General features: G+C 45.5%; 2 protein-coding genes across 3 annotated transcripts in view; both read left to right on the top strand.

The window, feature by feature from the left end:
* The window catches only part of C2CD2 (C2 calcium-dependent domain containing 2), a 128,662-nt gene extending 118,589 nt beyond the window's left edge, over window positions 1–10,073 (top strand). Inside the window, exon 15 of the mRNA XM_006898406.1 lies at window positions 9,154–10,073. Within this exon, the coding sequence (XP_006898468.1) occupies window positions 9,154–10,073 (920 nt within the window). The remainder of the gene's footprint in view (window positions 1–9,153) is intronic.
* The window catches only part of PRDM15 (PR domain containing 15), a 137,736-nt gene continuing 129,081 nt past the window's right edge, over window positions 9,495–18,149 (top strand). For both annotated transcript variants that reach the window (XM_006898386.1, XM_006898385.1), the window contains exon 1: window positions 9,495–9,575. The gene's annotated coding sequence lies outside the window, so the exon portion shown is untranslated. The remainder of the gene's footprint in view (window positions 9,576–18,149) is intronic.

The following is an 18,149-nucleotide window of genomic DNA, read 5'->3' as shown; positions in this document are numbered from 1 at the left end:
AAAAAGCACGGTCTCAGTGGCCTTTGGGTCACTACAGGTCAGGGTCCATCTTAGCCGGGGTCCCCTGAGCAGTGAAGCCAGGGACAAGGGTCATGTATGGGTGGTATCTGTGGAAGACTATCAGGGCACAGGCATTCAGGTAACAGCTGGGATGGGACCCTATCTGCCCTGCAGGGACCTGCTGAGAGCACTGTCCACTTGGGGGTGGAGTAGGCAGGGGGTGACCCGGTTGTAAAATGCTTGCCCAGGATGGGCCCCATGGTGAGGGGAAAGTGAGCCCCTGGGAAGGGTCAAGGGAGAAGGGAAGCAGCACAGGCAAGGTGGGCATGGTGTCTTCACCCGCGTGAGGCCCCTGCTGCGTGTGGGGACCCTGCCACGGTGACCAGGCTCAGGGTGCAGTGGAGGCTGAAGGGGTGTACAGCAGTGTCCTATACAACCTCCCCACAGACATCCTGTCTCTTCACCAGCGTTCTTGGTTTCCCTGCCACGATTTTCGGGTACCCAAGTGCCAGCATACATTTTAGAGAAGCACTTGCTGAGAACATTATCTGAAACGGCAGTCCACCTACTGTGAGTATCCTGGGGCTGCTGTACCAGTCGCTCACGGTGGAGGGCTTAGAACAAGATTTATTCTTTCAATTCTGGAAGCCTGCGATCTGCATGCAAGTGTAAGCAGGCCATTCTCTTTAAGGGCTCTGGGGGAGGGAACTTCTTTGCCTCATTCAGCTTCTGGTGGTTGGTGGTGGCCTTGAACTGTGCCTATGTAACTCCTGCTTCTGTCCTCACATGGCCATCTTCTCTGTGACTCTTTTATAAGAAAGTGGATTAGAACCCACTCTACTGCAGGAAGGGTGCTCTGGTGCCCTAATGGTAAGAATCTATGCTATAATCCCCTAGGCTTGCGGTTTGAATCTACCAGCTGCTGTGCAGAAGGATGGACAATCTCCCCCTGTGTAATTTACTGCCTCTGAAAACCTGCTGGAGGGTCAGTTGTGGGCCTGTTCCGATTCGATGGCACACAACAGCATCAACTACTCCAGGATGACCCTAGGTTAACTGGTAATGTCTTCAAAGACCCTATTTCCAAACTGGGGTTAGGATTTCAATCTATCTTTTTGGTGCCTCAAATAAAATATCTTCTAAGTCCCTTAATCTCATCCTCTTCTCAGCTGTCCAGACTCTTGGGCTAGGCGCAGGGTATGCAGTGCACCCTCTTTCCCATTGGGAGCTGGTCCTTCAGGGTCCAGGGCATCTGAGGAAGAGGCTCCCTTCAACTGAGCCTCAGCTATCAGATGGAGGCTGACACTTCGGGCTGATTCCAGGTTCTCCCTTTTGTGACTGGATAGGCTGAACCACACTCCTGTCATTGTGGGTCTTCTCTGAACGCACGCTCCCAGGGAGAATGGATAGGTTGCTGGAAGGCCAAAAGTGGCCAACTGGGCTGCACACCCCCCCCCCCCCCGCTGCTCTCCTGCAGTTCGGCTCTGCATGAGTGCCACTCTCTTGCCAATCCAGGCTACTCTGGCCAAATCAGTCGACTTCACATCAACCCACTCCAACCACCAGCCGACATTCTGGAATGTGTACTCCTGCCCCCAGCACATCACCCCATTCACTGCTTTACTATTATTTATTTGAATCAAAATTTACAAATCAGATTGGTTTCTCATGCAATCATTCATATATATTTATTTTTGTGACAATAATTACAATTTATTAATGTAATTAGTTACATCTAACCAGAGGGAGCTCTGGTGGCCTAAGCTACTTGGTTGGAATCCACCAGCTGCTCTGTGGGAGAAAGATGGGCAAACTCCTCCCATGTAATTACACTGCCGCTGAAAATCCATGGAAGGTCAATTATGGTTCGGTTCTGACTTGACAGTACATAACCACCACCAAACCACCCCTGAACTCTGGTGGCATGGTGGTAGTTGGTTGTACTGCCAACCCAAAGGTCCAGAGTTTGGATCCACCAGCTGCCCTGCAGAATAGAGAGATGGGCAGCCGCGTGTGGTTTACTAACTTTGAAAACCCTCTGGAGGGTCAGCTATGGGTCATTTCTGACCCGTGAGTACATAACATGCCAATCAATGCTTTATTTGATACAGCCTTTCTCTTCATGTAACTTGTCTATTTATCAACTTTTGACTCCCTTCTCCCTCCCTTCCCATCCTTGTTAAGCATCTATCTACTCAATGTCTAATGATCCAGGAAAACAAAAGCCCCGCCTTCTCCGTGAAGTGGTGTCACTCACCCCGGGATGACCCCGGGCACTTCTGAGGACATCAGCTGTCACCTGTCACGCAGTCTATGTGTCCTGCATCACAAGTCCCTGTGCCCTTCAGGCTTAGTACAGTACCCACCTCACAGGGCAATCCTGAGTGTCAGCTCCTAACTGTTCTATGAGCTCCCCAACCCAACTCCCACACCACACACACAGTGTCAGGGGATAAAGTAAGAAGCAGGAGGGGACATTCAGGAACATTCTGATCATGGCCTGAAAATATATGGTGCCGGGTGAATATGCCAATTAATGATTGATAGTAAGTTGCAGACTGCTCCGGGAAGGCGAGGTTTTGGAAGCATGACTTAGTGGTGGCCAGACTGCCCTTCTTAGTGGTGATGCAGAAGCCTTCAGCCACTGGTCATGGCTCACCATGGCTCTGCACCCAAACTGCCCAGAGTGGACACTGCCAAATTGTGCCCTGCATATGGCAGATGTCCACAACTCTTTTTAAATCCGAGTTGATTGTTTAGCTGCCTTGCATTTTAAACAAAACCTAGAGAAGGACTCGAGTTCACATTAGTTGTTAGCTGCCATTGGGTTGAATGACTTGTGAGAACGCTGACACTGACTGGCTCAGCAGCATCTTCACGTAAGCTTGAGTCTTACTGTTGTCGTGCATTTTGGGTGCCATCCAACCTAGGGACGCATCTTCCAGCAAGAGATCAGGAAAATGCTGTGATCTGTAGGATTTTCATTAGCTGGTTTTCGGAAGCCATTCACCAGGTTTTCCTTTCTAGTCTGTTTTAGGAAGTTCCACTGAGTATCTAAGCCATGAGATAATGAAGATCACCCATGTCTCATGGTTTTCTAGTGTTGCTGTAACAAATGGCACAAGCAGATGGCTTTGACAAGCAGAATTCTCTCAGTTTAAGAAGCTGAGTTTAAGGTGTAGGTTCTAGGTGAAATTTTTCTCTGTTGGCTCTGGAGAAAGGTGCTTATCTTTATTCAGCATCCTTGGAGATCAAGGGTCTTGGCTCCCCTGTGTGTAAAGAAGTTCTCAGCACGGGGACTTGCATTCAAAGGGCATGCTCTCCCCTCTTGGTAGATCCCTGCCAATCAACAAACAAATGGCTAGAGAAGCTGTGGTATATTCACACAATGGAATACTATGCTACACTGAAAAACAAGGAACGCATGAAATATTACTCAAAGTGGATGACCCTAGGGGACATTATGCTGAGTAAAATATCTCAGTCACAAAAGGACAAATATTGCATAGGACCACTGTTGTAAAACTGGACTGACATCAAGGTTGAGGGAACACAGAGAAGGAGGGGAGGAATGATGTATATTGCATTGAAACAGATGACGGGGAGAATGTTTAAAAGAGACATATGATTGGGTATTGTCATGACAGGAGTCAGAATGAAAGCTGCACAGTGGAGTGGACTTGGTAGGAATTATATAACAATGAAAGAGTTTTACTTTTCAAAGAGAAGAGTGAATTGGGTGGGGGGTGGGGGTGGGCAGGGAGAAAAGTGCAACAATGAATGACGGAAACCCTAAGTCTCTGCAAACTTTCATTAAAACTAATTAAAAAAAAAGATTTCTTCTCACTTCTCTCTCCTTTGTAGCTTTTATAAGAAAGGTGGGGTTTTAGTCCCCATTCCTGAGGAACTCCCCTTATATTATTATCAATGCTGTGAAAGGATTAATCTTTTTCACAACTGATTGGCTTTTTTCAGATCAAAGGAAATTACAGAACTGTCATATTGTATCTTAACATTCAAGACAGTGAATCATGGTCAAGTAACACCCTCGGTATGAACAGTCAGGAAATAAAGAGATGTGTTGTTGATTGCCGTCAAGTCAAGCAGGACTCATAGCAACCCTATGAACAAAAGGTCTGAAGCCTTTTTATAACTATTGTCATTTATCAAAGTTCATAGAGTTTCCAGAGGCATGTTGTTTAGGAAGTGGATGCTACTCCTGCTTCCAAAAGTATGTTCATTACAGTTTTAAAATATTGAGGGGGGAGAGAATGGAAACCACTTCAATGTCTGAAGAGACACATTACAATCAGAAAATCTGCAGTTAGAGACCTTTCCAAATTATTGAGTAGTAGTGCTATCAGTTTGAGGACTAAGGTGTGTCTGATTCAGCCCATGGTCTTTCTGATTACTAGTTATGCATCTGAGACCTAGACAATAAATAAGGATGACAGAAAAAAAAAATTGATGCCTTTGAGCTGTGGTGTTAGAGAAGAGCACTGGACATTCCATGGATGGCCAAGAAAACAAGAGACATGTCTTGGAGAGGATGCAGCCAGAGTGCTCTTTGGAGGCAAGAATGATGAGGTTTCACCTCACATACTTCGGGCATGTTGCTAGGAGGGGCTATTCCTTGGAGACGGACATGATGCTGGGAAGGGTGGATGGTCGGCGAAGGAGAGGAATGCTCTCAACTGGGTGGACTGACAAGGTGACTGCTGCAATGGGCTGTTGTGTGTCAGGAAGTGTGAGGATGGCACAGGACTGGGTTCAGATCTTTTGTTCATAGGGTCACTATGAGTCGTACTTGACTCGATGGCACCTAACAACAAAAAATAAGGATATTCTTAGGCCACAATTCAATCTGTGACACTGTCCACCATGGATAATCCTGCAGGTATTTGAAATACCACTGACATAGTTTCTAGGATCATGTTATGTCATGTCTGGTTGAATTGGAATCCAGTCAAAGCTGACCCTCTAGCAGCTCATCATAGGCAGCAAAGTGTCCAGGAGGAGACTGCCCATCTTTCTCTCACAAAGCAAGATCCACCCTTGCCTGGTTGATTTGTACCATGTGGTTGGCACTGTAACTCTTCACTAAGCCATCAGAGATCCCTAGGATCACAGCAACTAGCAAAAACCAATACAACTAACTGGATAAAGGACATTAATGTTAGCTGACATTAACTGCAGACTTACTATGTGCTAGGGAGGTCTGGTGGGGTAGTACAGTCTTATTATGTGTTAAGGAGGTGAGGGAGCTGCGCTACTCCGAGAAAGGCTACATCTTTTTGGCTGTTCAAATCCACCAGCAACTCCAAGGGAGAAAGATGGGCAATCTTCTCTCATGCAATTTACAGCCTCAGGAAATCCTCTCGAGGGTCAGCTTTGAGTCAGTTCTGACTCAATGGCGATGAATTTGTTTTGAGTATGTACTAATAATTTTTCAAAGTGAATCATAGAAAGGTTAACTAACTTGCCTGAGGTCATACAGATAAGCAGCAGAAACAAGAGTCTGAGCCAGGCTGTCTGGCTACTACCGACTTGTGCAAACCAGAGATGCCTTATGTGTTTTTTTCTACATTTGTAGAAGTTGTGTGCTGCCTATTGTGGGTAAGAACAGTACACTGTTGTTAGGTGCTGCTTGCCTATGACGCATAGCAACCCTAGGACTGATAGATCTGAACCGCGCCCTGTCCCGTACCATCTTCAAGATCTCTGATATACTTATTGTTACCAATGACTGTGTCAATCCATCTTGTTTTCTCTCTTTTATCTCTTTCTTTGATCCTCCATCCAGCATGATGTCATTTTCCACGGGTTTCCTAACCTCTCCTGACAACATGCCCAATGTGAGGGGTAGTTGAATTTTCACTATCTTTGCCTCTAAGGAGCACCCTGGCTACACACCCTCCAAGATAGACATGTTTGTACTTTTGGTAGCCCATTGGAGTACAGAATATAGCACTCAACTTCAATATCACAATTCAAAGGTATTGATTCTTCATTTGTCATCCTTATTCACTGTCCAACTTTCAGACGCATAGAAAGTAACTGAAAGGCCATGTCTTGGATCAAAAGCACTCTTCAGTCTCTAAATTGACATCCTTGCTCTTTAGCAGTTTGGAGAGGTGCCTGACAGCAGGTATTCCCAATGCAATACATCTTTTGAGTTCTTGACTGCTGTTACCATGGGTGTTGACTGTGGATGGAAGTAAGAGGACATTTTTATAACTTCAGTCTTTTCTCCATTGATGATGACGTGGACTATTAATGTTTTGTACATACTCAATGCCACTGGGTCAATTCTGAGTCATATTGTGACCCTACAGGATGAAACTGAACTGCCACATAAAATTTCTGAGTGCCAATCTTTCCTGAAGCATCCTTCTCCTGTGGAATGGCTGGTGGGCTTCAATCACTAACATTCTGGTTAGTAGTCAAATGCTTTAACGATCATAACCGAATGAGAGCCCCCCCGTTTTGTTTACTGTAATTACCTGTTGAATTAGACAGCTCTCTTTATCTGCATGGGGAATATATGCAGGATTTTTGTTTCAAAAAAAGCTAAATGGGTTAGAGAAATAACTAAGAATATATGCCCATTATGTCTCCTGAATCTGGAGGTTCGGAACCACCAGAAAATCTGTGGGAGTCAGATAAGCAGTCTCTTCCTGTTCAGATTTACAACCTTGAAAATCTGATGGAAAGTTGGTGTGAGTCAACCAGTCAACAACAGTGGGAGAGAAAATTTCATAATTAGCAACCTCAAACATTAGAGCTCATGAGAAAGTGTAGGCCAAAAATAAATCAGAATTTAGAGTTTAGAGTCCTGGGGATGTATGGGGAAATGGCAACATCTCAATGTCACAGCTAGTCTCCGTACCATGCCTAGAAAATTCCCTGACAATAACAGATGCTCCTCCATTTATGTGATATTTTTAAAGTTACATGTCAAACTTATTTTCAAACGTTTAAAATTTTTACTACATACCTTTCACCTAAACCCATCAATGTTGCTACATCTGCTTTCTACATCTATTTATCTCCTATTGTTATCTGGTGACACCTTGATATTTGATTCTAAAAAGGATTTCACTCCAGAAAGGATTTCCCTAGAATTACAGCACCATTCTATAAATACAACAATCACTTGGGGAAATTTTGATAAAAGACTATTATGCAGTTGTCAGTCTATGCCCAATTCTCTCCAGCTGTCTCCTTGATTTGATTTACGGTTTGCTTTTCTGTCTGGGATTTAGTCAGATTGTACATTGCATTAGTTGTTAATAATGAAAATTTGACACTTTAAGTCCCAAAACACTTTTAATTATATAACTGGGTATTATTCCTGCCATCACTGAAGAGATATACTGAATACAGCAAACTCTTTTGAAGACCTGATGACTTCTATGAATAAGAATCAAAGTTCTGTGTCAGCTGTGTTGACATGAGAAATGGCTTCAGGTGGGTTGAGGCCTTTTGTTTTCATACATTTCAAGCTTGCAATCTATCACTTTATTTTTTTCTGTAAGCAATTTGATCATTTTTTCCCAGTACAGCTGTGCTAACCAGAATGTACAGGTCCAGAGAACAAGCTATCTGAGACCTTTCGAATGTCACTTCTCCTACCAGCCAAGGATGAGAGCTTTGCTTCCCTTGTTAGGTGCAAATGAGTAGGAAATTACTCATAGCTAACTTTTCAGGGAGGTTTTTAAGGGGCTGCAAATCAGAAGGGAGGAGATGGCTCAGCTTTCTTCTGTAGAGTACCTAGTGGATTAGGGCCTCCTGCCTTTGGGTTGGAAGCACAACTCCGTACACACTAGGCCACCAAAATCTCTTCAAATATGCTAGGAAACTTTCTGATATTTGCCAACTTGATAAAAAACAAACAAACAAAAAACAAACCACAAAGACCCTGTATATTTTTATCTCCAATTAGAGTATACTTGACTAGCTCATCTGCTTGTCAGTGTATTTTCTTTCCTGTGAACGGTTCATTTGCTTTTTTTTGTTGTTGTTGTCAGCTACCTTCTTCTATAAGAGCTTTACATATGTAAGGGAACTGAGTCCCTGTGCTATCAATTTGGTTCCATTTATCCTCAGTTTATCATCTCTTTTGACTTTGTTAATGGGCGTTAATAAGAGAAATAAACAAGACCTTTTGCTTCCCTGTACCTGAGCTGTCAAATAAAAATGATGTCATTTTGAGGACTAAGGTGTCTGAGCCAGACCATAATTTTTCCGATCACTTGCTGTGCATCTGAGAGCTAGACAGTGAGTAAGGATGACTGAAGTAGATTTGACGCCTTTGAGCTGTAATGATGGAGTACTAAACATTCCATGCACGGTCAAGAGAACAAACAGATACGTCTTGGAGAGGGTGCAGCTGGAGTGCTCCTTGAGGCAAGAATGATAAGGCTTTTCCTCACATTCTCTGGGCACGTTGCTTGGAGGGGTTATTCCCTGGAGAAGGACATAATGCTGGGAAGGGTGGAGGGTCGACCAGGTGGATTCATGCAGTTGACTCCTTCACTGGGCTCTTGTGTGTCAGGAAGTGTGAGGATGGCACAGGATAGAATAGGGTTCGGATCTTTTGTTCGTAGGTTAGCTATAATGAGTCCTACTTGACTTGAAGGCACCTAACAATAACCTGAGATGTCAGTAGATGAAAAGATCTTTCAGGGAGGGGGGTTCCTTTTGGTAGTTTGAGTTTGCATGTCCATTTGAGGGAGAGGAACAAGAGGACTTGGGAGGTGGGAGAGCGCAGAAAATTTAAGTTTCTCAAGTAGCAGCTTCACCTTGTGTATTTCTGGAACCAAACTCCTGCACAGAGTTAAACCCCATCTGTCACTCACCTGCAGGGGACTTGGCCTGTCAACTCCAAGCTTTGTGCCTGGCATTTGAGAATATTCATGGGAATTAAGAGACGCTATGTCCAAGAGCTCCACCCCCCACCCCACCCCCGCGACCAGACATTCGTGACTGGGGAGGAAATCCTAGATTCGCTATGGAGAAAAACACGACGTTCTTTTCCACCCACTCACTCACAAATGACCCTAAGGTTCCAAGCAGCCTTCAGAAGAAAGGTGAAGGAGGCCATGTGAGCTGCCCGCACGTCAGCGCCCTTGCCACTATCGGGGAACTCAGGACCCGGGAGAAGCCACGCGGGGGACAGCAGCACGGGGCCGCCCAGCGCCCCAGAGTCCCGCCAGCTCCTCCTGCCCGCAGCCGCCCACGCCCACGCCCCCGACCCAGCGGCCCGCGCCCCGTCAAGGCGTCTAGGCCCCAGCTCGCTCCCAATCTACAACTCTCAGGACCCACAGCGCCTGTACCCCTCCGCGTCCCCGTCCACACCGCCTGTTCTTAGGTCCACGCCGCGGTCTCCCAAAGCCCGCTCCCGCGCTCTGTCCCGGCCATCCAGTCTCTTGCCCTCGGCCCCAGTCGCTCCCGAACTACAACTCCCACAATGCTCCGCCACCGCCCCCCCGGCTTCCGGTGCTGCGCAGTTTCCGGAGCGGATCGCAACCCGGAGTCAGGATCCGACCCTGCTCTGCACATTCCACAGGCAGGTAAAGCCCCGGGCCGCGCCCCACGCCGCCCGTCGCTGCGCGCGTCGCCCCAGGCCCTGGCCCCCGTCCGCGCCCTGCTGCCTTGTGCGCCCGGTCCCCAGCCCGCCTGCCCGCGGCCGGCCCGCCCCGGTCCAGCCGCCATGCCGACTGTTCTTTGTTACATTCGCCGGCTCGGCCTGGTGGCGATCGGAGTCAAAACCCGGCTGGATTCCACGGAGCCGCTCCGGGATCGCCCTGCGCGCCCGCCGCGCCGCCGCCGCCTGGTCTCCGGCCGGCGCTCCGGGCCGGCAGCGCAGGGTGGCCGCCGCCCCCAACCCGGCCTGGCCCAGCCTTGCACCAGCCCCACCGGCGCGTCTTCCCTCGGTGCGTGGAGCTCGGAGGCTGCGGGGTTACGGGCTGGGGGCCGCAGCTCCCGGGCTCCTGGCGCCCGCCGACCCGCCACCCCCGCATATTCCTCTCTCCCGGGCGGGCACCTTCACCGCGGGCGGCCTTTCCTGATGTCATTTCTCCCTCCACGTCCTCGGGAACAGCCCTCGTGTGGACTCTGGGGAGGGTCTCTGCACCCGCCGCCCCCACTAAAGAAGCAGGTTTCCCGACACCCCAGGGAAACGTCTGCGTTTCCTGTTTTCAAACCTTTTGGTGATTGAGGGAAGGTGGCGAGGCCGATGGACAGGTGACGTGTGCCCACCTCCGGGGCGGGTGGCCGCGCAGGTGAGGCGGCCCCGCCCCGCGTGGAGCTGGGGGTCGGCAGCCACTCGCCGCCCCTGGTGGGAAGGAGACGTGTTGAGATGAGGTCAGTTTTGAGGACGCAGAAGTGAAAAGCCTGTCCTTGTGGATGTGCAGACAAACTTGATGGGTATTATTTACCATTATTACAGTCTTCATGCAATGAGCATTTGTGACAGGTGCGCACTGCACACCTTTCCTCCCTCTCCCAGACCACCGAAAAAGTAAGGTAAAAATGGTAGAAAGGGTTGAGTGATCAGAGACTTCTCGGTATTCAGACCTGCCACCATGCACTTCCAAACCGCCTCAAAACCCCAAACTTACCAGTTTGAACGTAAATATTTTTAAGAGCGAAAAATAAACAAGTGCTTTTTGAATAAATCCTAAAAGACAATGCTGGACAGTTCATGCTGGAGCGCCTGCCCTGACTGTAAACACTTCTTTTTAAATGTGTGATGATACTCCCGCTCCCCACCGCATTTTATTTCAAACCTGAAATTTCACATTATCTTCATTTCCCTCTGCTTTCCCACATTTCCTAATGGTGAATGATTAAACAAATAGGCAAGCCATTGTTTAGATCTTGAGAGAGAAATTTTCATTGTCGAACTTTACTCCATTATAGAATTCCTCCCTCCCCTTCCTCTTTATGTTGGTCCCAGTGATTCATACTTCTACACTAATGTTGCAACCAGTAATAATGGGTATCAAAAGCTGGAGGAACAGTTATTTCTCCAGAAGACAAAGAATTAAATCAGTGCCAGCTGCAAAGCTGATAGCTTTTCTTTCAGAGATTGTCCTTGAAGAGCTTTGTTTGTTTGCATTTCTCATGTGTCTTTCTTTCTATATCATTATCCATAGGGAAGGCCAGGAAAAAGAAGGTTCTATCTTGAAGAACTACGAGACCTGATCCTTGTACAAGGGGTTTCTGAGTTTGAGGTTTTGAGCAGTGACCTAACATTGGTGTAGCTTTTGTTTCTTCCTTGTAAGTGCTGATAATCCTTCCTTCAAGGATTTCGGTGCACATGTAAAACTTACTTGGTTATAGAGGTTATAGATCTGTTTAATCATTTATTAAGGTTTGTCAGACACCTACCATGTGCCAAGTGCTGTTGAGAATAAGGCTGAAAGGCCCTACTTGGTGGACATACGTGTATGACGGGTAAGGAAGGTCTAGCAACCTACTTCAAAAATCAAGGGGGGGGGGAAACACGTGTATGACAGGTAAGGAAGGTCTAGCAACCTACTTCAAAAATCAAGGGGGGAAAACCCTGTGGGTCCTAACAGCATTGTCAGAGACAGTGCTAGAGCATTAATCCCTTCCGCTAGAAGGCACTCACAATGCACAGAGACTACAGCAGTGGGTTCAAGCATAGTATTGTGAATTTACTGCAGGACTACACAACATTTTGTTCTATCATACGTGGAGTTGGAGCCAATCCCATAGCATCTAGTTTATTTTGCTGGTCACAGAATAACTTGCTAGGAGTGTGTGTTATAGATATTCTAGGTGAGATAGCGCTCAGAATCGAAGAGAAAATGAAAGGCTAGACAGAAACCTCCCATGGGTTGGAGGTGACCACACAGGACTCAATGACTAGAAAAGTCTTTCTAAAGAGGGGGCTTTTAATTGGATACCATTATTGTGAGGGAGCTACTCAGAGGTTTGCTTGGATGAGCATGTCCCAGGCAGATGAATATCAAGTGCAAAGGTCCTGGGGTAGGAACAAATTTTGTGCCTAAGATGAAACAGGTGAGTGTGGCTGGAGTGAAGACAGGGGTGGGCTGACAAGGGCAGGGGGGACACCACTGGGGTTATTGCACATCTGAGACAGGATCTGATTTATATCTTTGTGAAGATGACCCTATTGTATGGAGAACTATGGTGCAGGTAGTCACAGACCCAGGCTCTCGGGGACTCATTTAAGACAGTGGCAGCAAAAAGAGAATCAGGTGTCAGTTAAAGTATTCTTCTAGAGCTACCACATGATTGACACACCATTCACTGAAGTACAGATGATAGCTATGGGAAGCAGGGACAGCTGGTGGCCCTGTTACCCTGCAAGTGTCACAGCGCACCTCTGGGATGGGAGAAAGCCCTGCACCATGCCCTTTCCTGCCCTTCCCTTTTGATCCCTCAGATGACCCTACCGGAGAGAGGGCCCCATGGTGTCATGACTGCTCACCCAGTGCAGACCCTGAAGTGTGGAATCCGCAGGATCTCAGTGTGTGGGATAGAGAGGAACTTCATGATAAAGTGAAAAACTTTCAGCAATTGAACCCAAACCAAACCAAACTGAACCACTTTATAGCTGATACTCCAGTGGGTTTTCAGAAACTATAAGTTACAAGGGGGAGAGATTGCCCATCATTCTTCTGTGGAACAGCTGATGAACTGCATGCCTTTGGGTGGGCGGCACTACTCTTTACCTACAAGGCCTCTGGTACTCCCTTTAATAGATTAAAGTTCTAACTCATGACCAGGGGCTGTGGACCGGTAGGCATTTGCAGTAATAATTTTATAATAAAAGAAAATGAAAGAGTTGCAGTTCATTTGTCTGTGTGCTACAAAGAAGTACCACAGAGCAGTCAGTAGTGTGACTTCAAGCATAGATCTGTGACATCGGGTTTAAATCTGCTCAATGAAACACTTGTCTTCAGAGATGTGTTGTAAAGTTCCTGGTGCTAAAAGGAGAGCTTGCCTGTGTTCTCTGTCAACTGATGATGATAGATGTTGCTTAGAATCCAGCAGACATATTTAGAAAACGGACATAACTGTTTTACTTTAAACTATCAATATTTATGCTGCACTGGACTTTACATCTCAAGCCGCTGTATTAAACCAGTGAGGAACAGTTGAAGCTGTCACGGGAAGAGTGGGGAATCGTGTCTCATGAAACTCTTGTGGGAATGTGGGCACATTGGCTGATGCTCTGTTGTCTGGTGGGGCTGGGTTTGGGTTAGTGATGGCAAGATGGGACCAGGAGGGCTGATCTGGGAAGTGGCACGATTTGGTTAAGAGAGGGTAAGTGCTGGGAATGTGAGGAAGGGAGGACCAAGGGGTCAGTCTAGGTTCCCTCTCCGGCTGGGGAGGCTCTGTATGGACAGATGGACATGAGGACAACAGCAGAACACATGATAAAACAACAGCTTTCAGATGGAAGGAGAGCCAGGAATACCCAGAGGGATGGTGTGATGGGTGACCGGGGGTGAGAAGATGAAAAACGATGTCTAGGAGTGGAACGTTGCCACTCAGTCATTTGTGATCCAGGGGGACCCTGTGTGTGCTGAGAAGGAGTGCTAGGGTTTTCAGGGACGTGACCTTTCCAAAACACATTGTCAGGCCTCACTTCCAAGGCGTATTTAATGAATTTAACTGTTTGTGCTACCTAGGGACTCCCTGGAGTGACGGGGACACAGTCCACGAGAGAATAGGAGGCCAGGAGGTGAGCAAAGTTCCTTTTAGGACATTTGCAATCAAGTGTCCTAAAGGCCTTGTAGGACAGAGCAAACGGCCTCATGGGATTTCCAAGTCTGCCTCGTTTTCCTCCTTTGGAGCAAGTGGTCAGTTTGTACTGTTGACCTCTTGTTAGCAATTCAGTACTTAACCTGCCGCACCACCAGGGTTCCTATTTCAATGGAGAGAAGCAGATTGAGGCATTGGCTAGCTGCTAACCTAGACATCTGGCGGAGGAGGTGACACAAGGGAAACATTTCTAAAAAACTATCTGAGACTAATGGGAATGATATAGGTGTCATTAAGTGCTGCAGAAAGAAGTCCTTTATTAGGAAAGGACAGCTGGCCTTGGGCTCCCTGGAGAAGGTGGGTGTAGTCCGCCTGTATGTGTGTCTGTGTGTGATGGTTAAGGTGAGAAAGGATTGTCAAGAGGGTTTCATAGAGCAGGAGGCGTTTGGATAGGACCTAAAAGGTTGTGTAGCAGTTTGACACATGGAGAGAGTTTCTAGAAGGGGAAACCAGAAAACTCAAGCAAGACCCAAACCTTACACCACACACAAAAATCAACCCAAATGTGGATCCAGGACCTGGGAGTAAAACCAAGGACTATAAACTTCATCAACGAAAAGTGTGGAAGAACTTCAGGAGCTCTAGTCTACAACATGAAGAGTCTCCCAAGCATCCTGAAAATCCTACAAACAGGAGAGAATAAAATAGATGAATGCGGCCTTCTAAGAATCAAATCCCTACGCACATCAAAAAACTTCTCCAACAAGGTAAATAGGAAAGCCACAGACTGGGAAGAAAAAGATGGTAAAGACATGTCTGATAAGGGACTTATATATAGAATTTGTAGAATACTCCAGCACCTCAACAAGATAAAAAGTAAACAACCCAGCTGCAAAATAGGCATAGGATATGAACAGACACTTCACCAAAGAAGACATTCAGATGGCGAACAGACACATGAATAAATGTTCAAAATACCTAGCTCTAAGAGTGATGCAAATCAAAACAACTATATCATCTCACCCCAGTAAGAATAGCAGAGTTCAACAGAGCAGCAAACAACAAATGCTGGTGAGGTTGTGGAGAAACTGAAACCCTTATTCACTGTTGGTGGGAGTGTAAAATGGTGCAACCACTCTGGAAGGCAGTATGGCCTTTGTCAAACAGTTGGAAATAAAAATACCATTTGACCCAGCAATTGCACTACTGAGAATTTACCCTAAAGAAACCATAACCACCACCCAAACAGCTATATGTACACCCATGTTTATTGCTGTGTTGTTCACAATAGCAAAGAGATGGAAGCAACCCAAGTGTCCATCAATAAATGAATGGATAGAGAAGCTATGATATATTCACACAATGGAATAGTGCACAGCCCTGAAAAACAAGGAAATCATAAAATATAAAAAATGGGTGACCCCGGAGGACATTATGCTGAATGAAATATCTCAGTCACAAAAAGTCAGATACTGCCTAATGCCACTGTTATAAAACAGGATTGACATGGAGGTTGGGGGAAACTAATAAAAGAGGGGATAAATAATGGACACTGCGTTGAAACAAATGAGAGAAAGAATTGTCTAAAAGGAATATATGTTTAGGTATAATTTACATGGCAACAGTCCAGAATAAGAGGTGCATAGCAAAGTGGACTGGGAGTCGGGGGGAGAGAGGAAATTGTGCAACAATGAAAGAATCTTTAAAAAAAATTTTTTTTTACATTTTTATTTTATTATATTTTGGGTGTGTACTGTCAAATCAGATCTGACTGGTACAGGAGGAGATTGCCTCTCCTTCTCCAGCAGAGCATCTGGTGGATTTGAACTGCTTGCCTCTGGGATTGTAGTGCAGCTTCTTGCCCCTAGGCCACCAGAGCTCCTGAAAGAATCTTTTTAAAGAGAGAAGCAAATGGGGAGGATGGGTAGGAAGGAAAATGCAACAATGAATGAATGGAAATCCAAGTTTTCTGTATACTTTCATTAAAATATCAATTAAAAAAACTTTTAAAAATAGCAAGTTATGGATGACACGGAGGAATGGGAACTCCTGAACACTTTAATTGTGTTTATAACAGCTAACAACAACAATGCAGATTTGGAACTTAGATTTTTCAGATGATGATTTTCTTTATCTGAGGCATGGTGCATTAATAGCCTCTGTTCAGTTTGGCTCGTTTCCAATTATCATCAGAAAATATGTGCTCAGTGGCCGCTACCCATGATAGGCCTTTAGGCAAATGCATCATAAGTAGACCATCCTTTTTTTTTTTAAAGTAATTTTTATTTCATCTTTTAAGATTCTGATTTGCATGGTTCTGCATGGAGTACTTGGTAGGACTTTCACTTCCTGTCTGAATGGTGGAAGAAGGGGGCTGACACTGATGGACAGTCTGTCTTTGAGAAGGGGCATTTCAAGTGTTTTGTACTCACAAGACCTTTGACATTTTGTAGATTCAAAATAATATATGTTCTCCAACCACAATTGACTCTGCAAAGGTATTCATTCAACTGTGTGGATCGTAATAAATTATGTTATACATTGGAAGAATGGGAATTCCAGAGCAGTTAATTGTACTAATGCAAAACTCATGCAGTGACTAAGAAGCAGTCATTTGAATACAATAAGGAGGCTCTAAATGGTTAATAATTTCAGCTTGCTCTGTTCCACAATCAACACTCTTGGCACTAGCAGTCAGGAAATCAAAAGACTAATTGTATCAGGAAAATCTGCTGTCAGAAACCTCTCCAGAATGCTGCTGAAGAGCAACAGTGTCAGTCTAGAGACTAAAGTGCACCTGATCCATTCCATGGTCTTCACTATTACTTGCTATGCATCAGAGAGCTGGACAGTGACTAAGAATGACAGAAGAAGAATTGATGCCTTTGAGTGGTGGTGCTAGAGAAGAGTATTGGACTTTCAAGAAAACAAACAGATCTGTCCTGGAAGTTATTCTTTGGAGACAAGGATTTTGAAGATCCATTTGACATACTTTGGACATGTGGTCAGGAGGGACCAGTCCTTGGGAAAGGACATCATGCTTGCAGGGTCAGTGACAAATGATATGGATTGACACAGTCACTGTTACAGTGGGTTCAAGTATATCTGGGATGATGAGGATGGCACAGCGTAAGGCAAGGTTCAGGCCTGTTTTTCATAGGGTTGCTTTTGAGTTTTAGTTGACTCAATAGCGCCTAACAACAACACATGGTTTTAACAACCAGGAGAGGTATGGGAGAGTTGTGTCCTTTCCCCATACCTATTTAATCTGTATGCTGGGCAAACAATCTAAGAAACTGTACTCTCTGAAGAAGAATGTGGCATTTGGATTGGAGGAAGACTCACCAGCAACCTGCAATTTGCAGATGACACAGCCTTGCTTGCAGAAAACAGAGTTTTGAAGCAGCACTACGGTCCTTATTATGAATTACAGTTCAACAGTAAGGAAACAAAAATCCTCAGGATTAGATTCGCATACATTATCAAGATAAATGGAAAAAAGATAAAAATTGTTAAATATTTACTTTTGCTTGGATCTGTAATTAATACCCATGGGCACAGCAGACCAGAAATAAAAAGATAAGCCAATTTGCCAAGGAAATCTTTAGACTATTGAAGAGCAAGGATATTACTTTGAGGACTAAGATGTGCCTGATACAAACCATGTTATTTTCAGGTGCTTGATATGCATGTGAAAGCTTGATAATGTATAAGGAAGACCAAAGAATTGCCATCTTTGAATTGGATTGTTAAAGAATATTGGCTATACTATAATACACTGCCAGAAGAACAAACAAATCTGTCTTAGAGGAAGTACAGCCCAAGTACACCTTAGAAGAGGGGATGGCAAGACTTCATCTCATATGCAGTGGGCATGTTAACAGGAAGGACCAGAAGATCAGTAAAAGAGAGGAAGACCCTCAGGGAGATGGCTTGACCACAGCAACTGCAGGAGTGACAAAAGACCAAGCAGTATTTTGCTCTGTTGTGTGTAGTGTTAGCATGAACTATAGCCAACTTGACAACAACTAACAACCATTTACCATCACATTCTGGAAAGTAATTTGGCAGTTATTAAAGCCGATCTATGCTTGACTGACCTAGTGATTCCACTCCTGAGCATAGGAAATGAGAATTCATGTACACGTACACACCTGTGTACCAGTGTTCGTATAAGCTCTAATACTAACAGAAACAGTCCATATGCTCTTCAAAGGATGAATTTCATGCCATGGGATGTTGTTATGTGCCGTCAAGTCGCTTGCAACTCATAGCGGCCCTGTGTACAACAGCCCTAAACTCCGCTCTGTCCTGTGCCAATCACACTGTCTCTGACACTCCCATCCCAATTATCCCAGTCACTGAATCAATCCACCTCATAG

The sequence above is a fragment of the Elephantulus edwardii genome, unplaced genomic scaffold, assembly GCF_000299155.1.
Source record: "Elephantulus edwardii isolate Elephantulus edwardi_28Jun2011 unplaced genomic scaffold, EleEdw1.0 scaffold00228, whole genome shotgun sequence".
Classification (NCBI taxonomy): Eukaryota; Metazoa; Chordata; class Mammalia; order Macroscelidea; family Macroscelididae; genus Elephantulus; species Elephantulus edwardii.
Note: the sequence above shows the minus strand (reverse complement) of the source record. Positions and strands in the feature narration are given on the sequence as shown.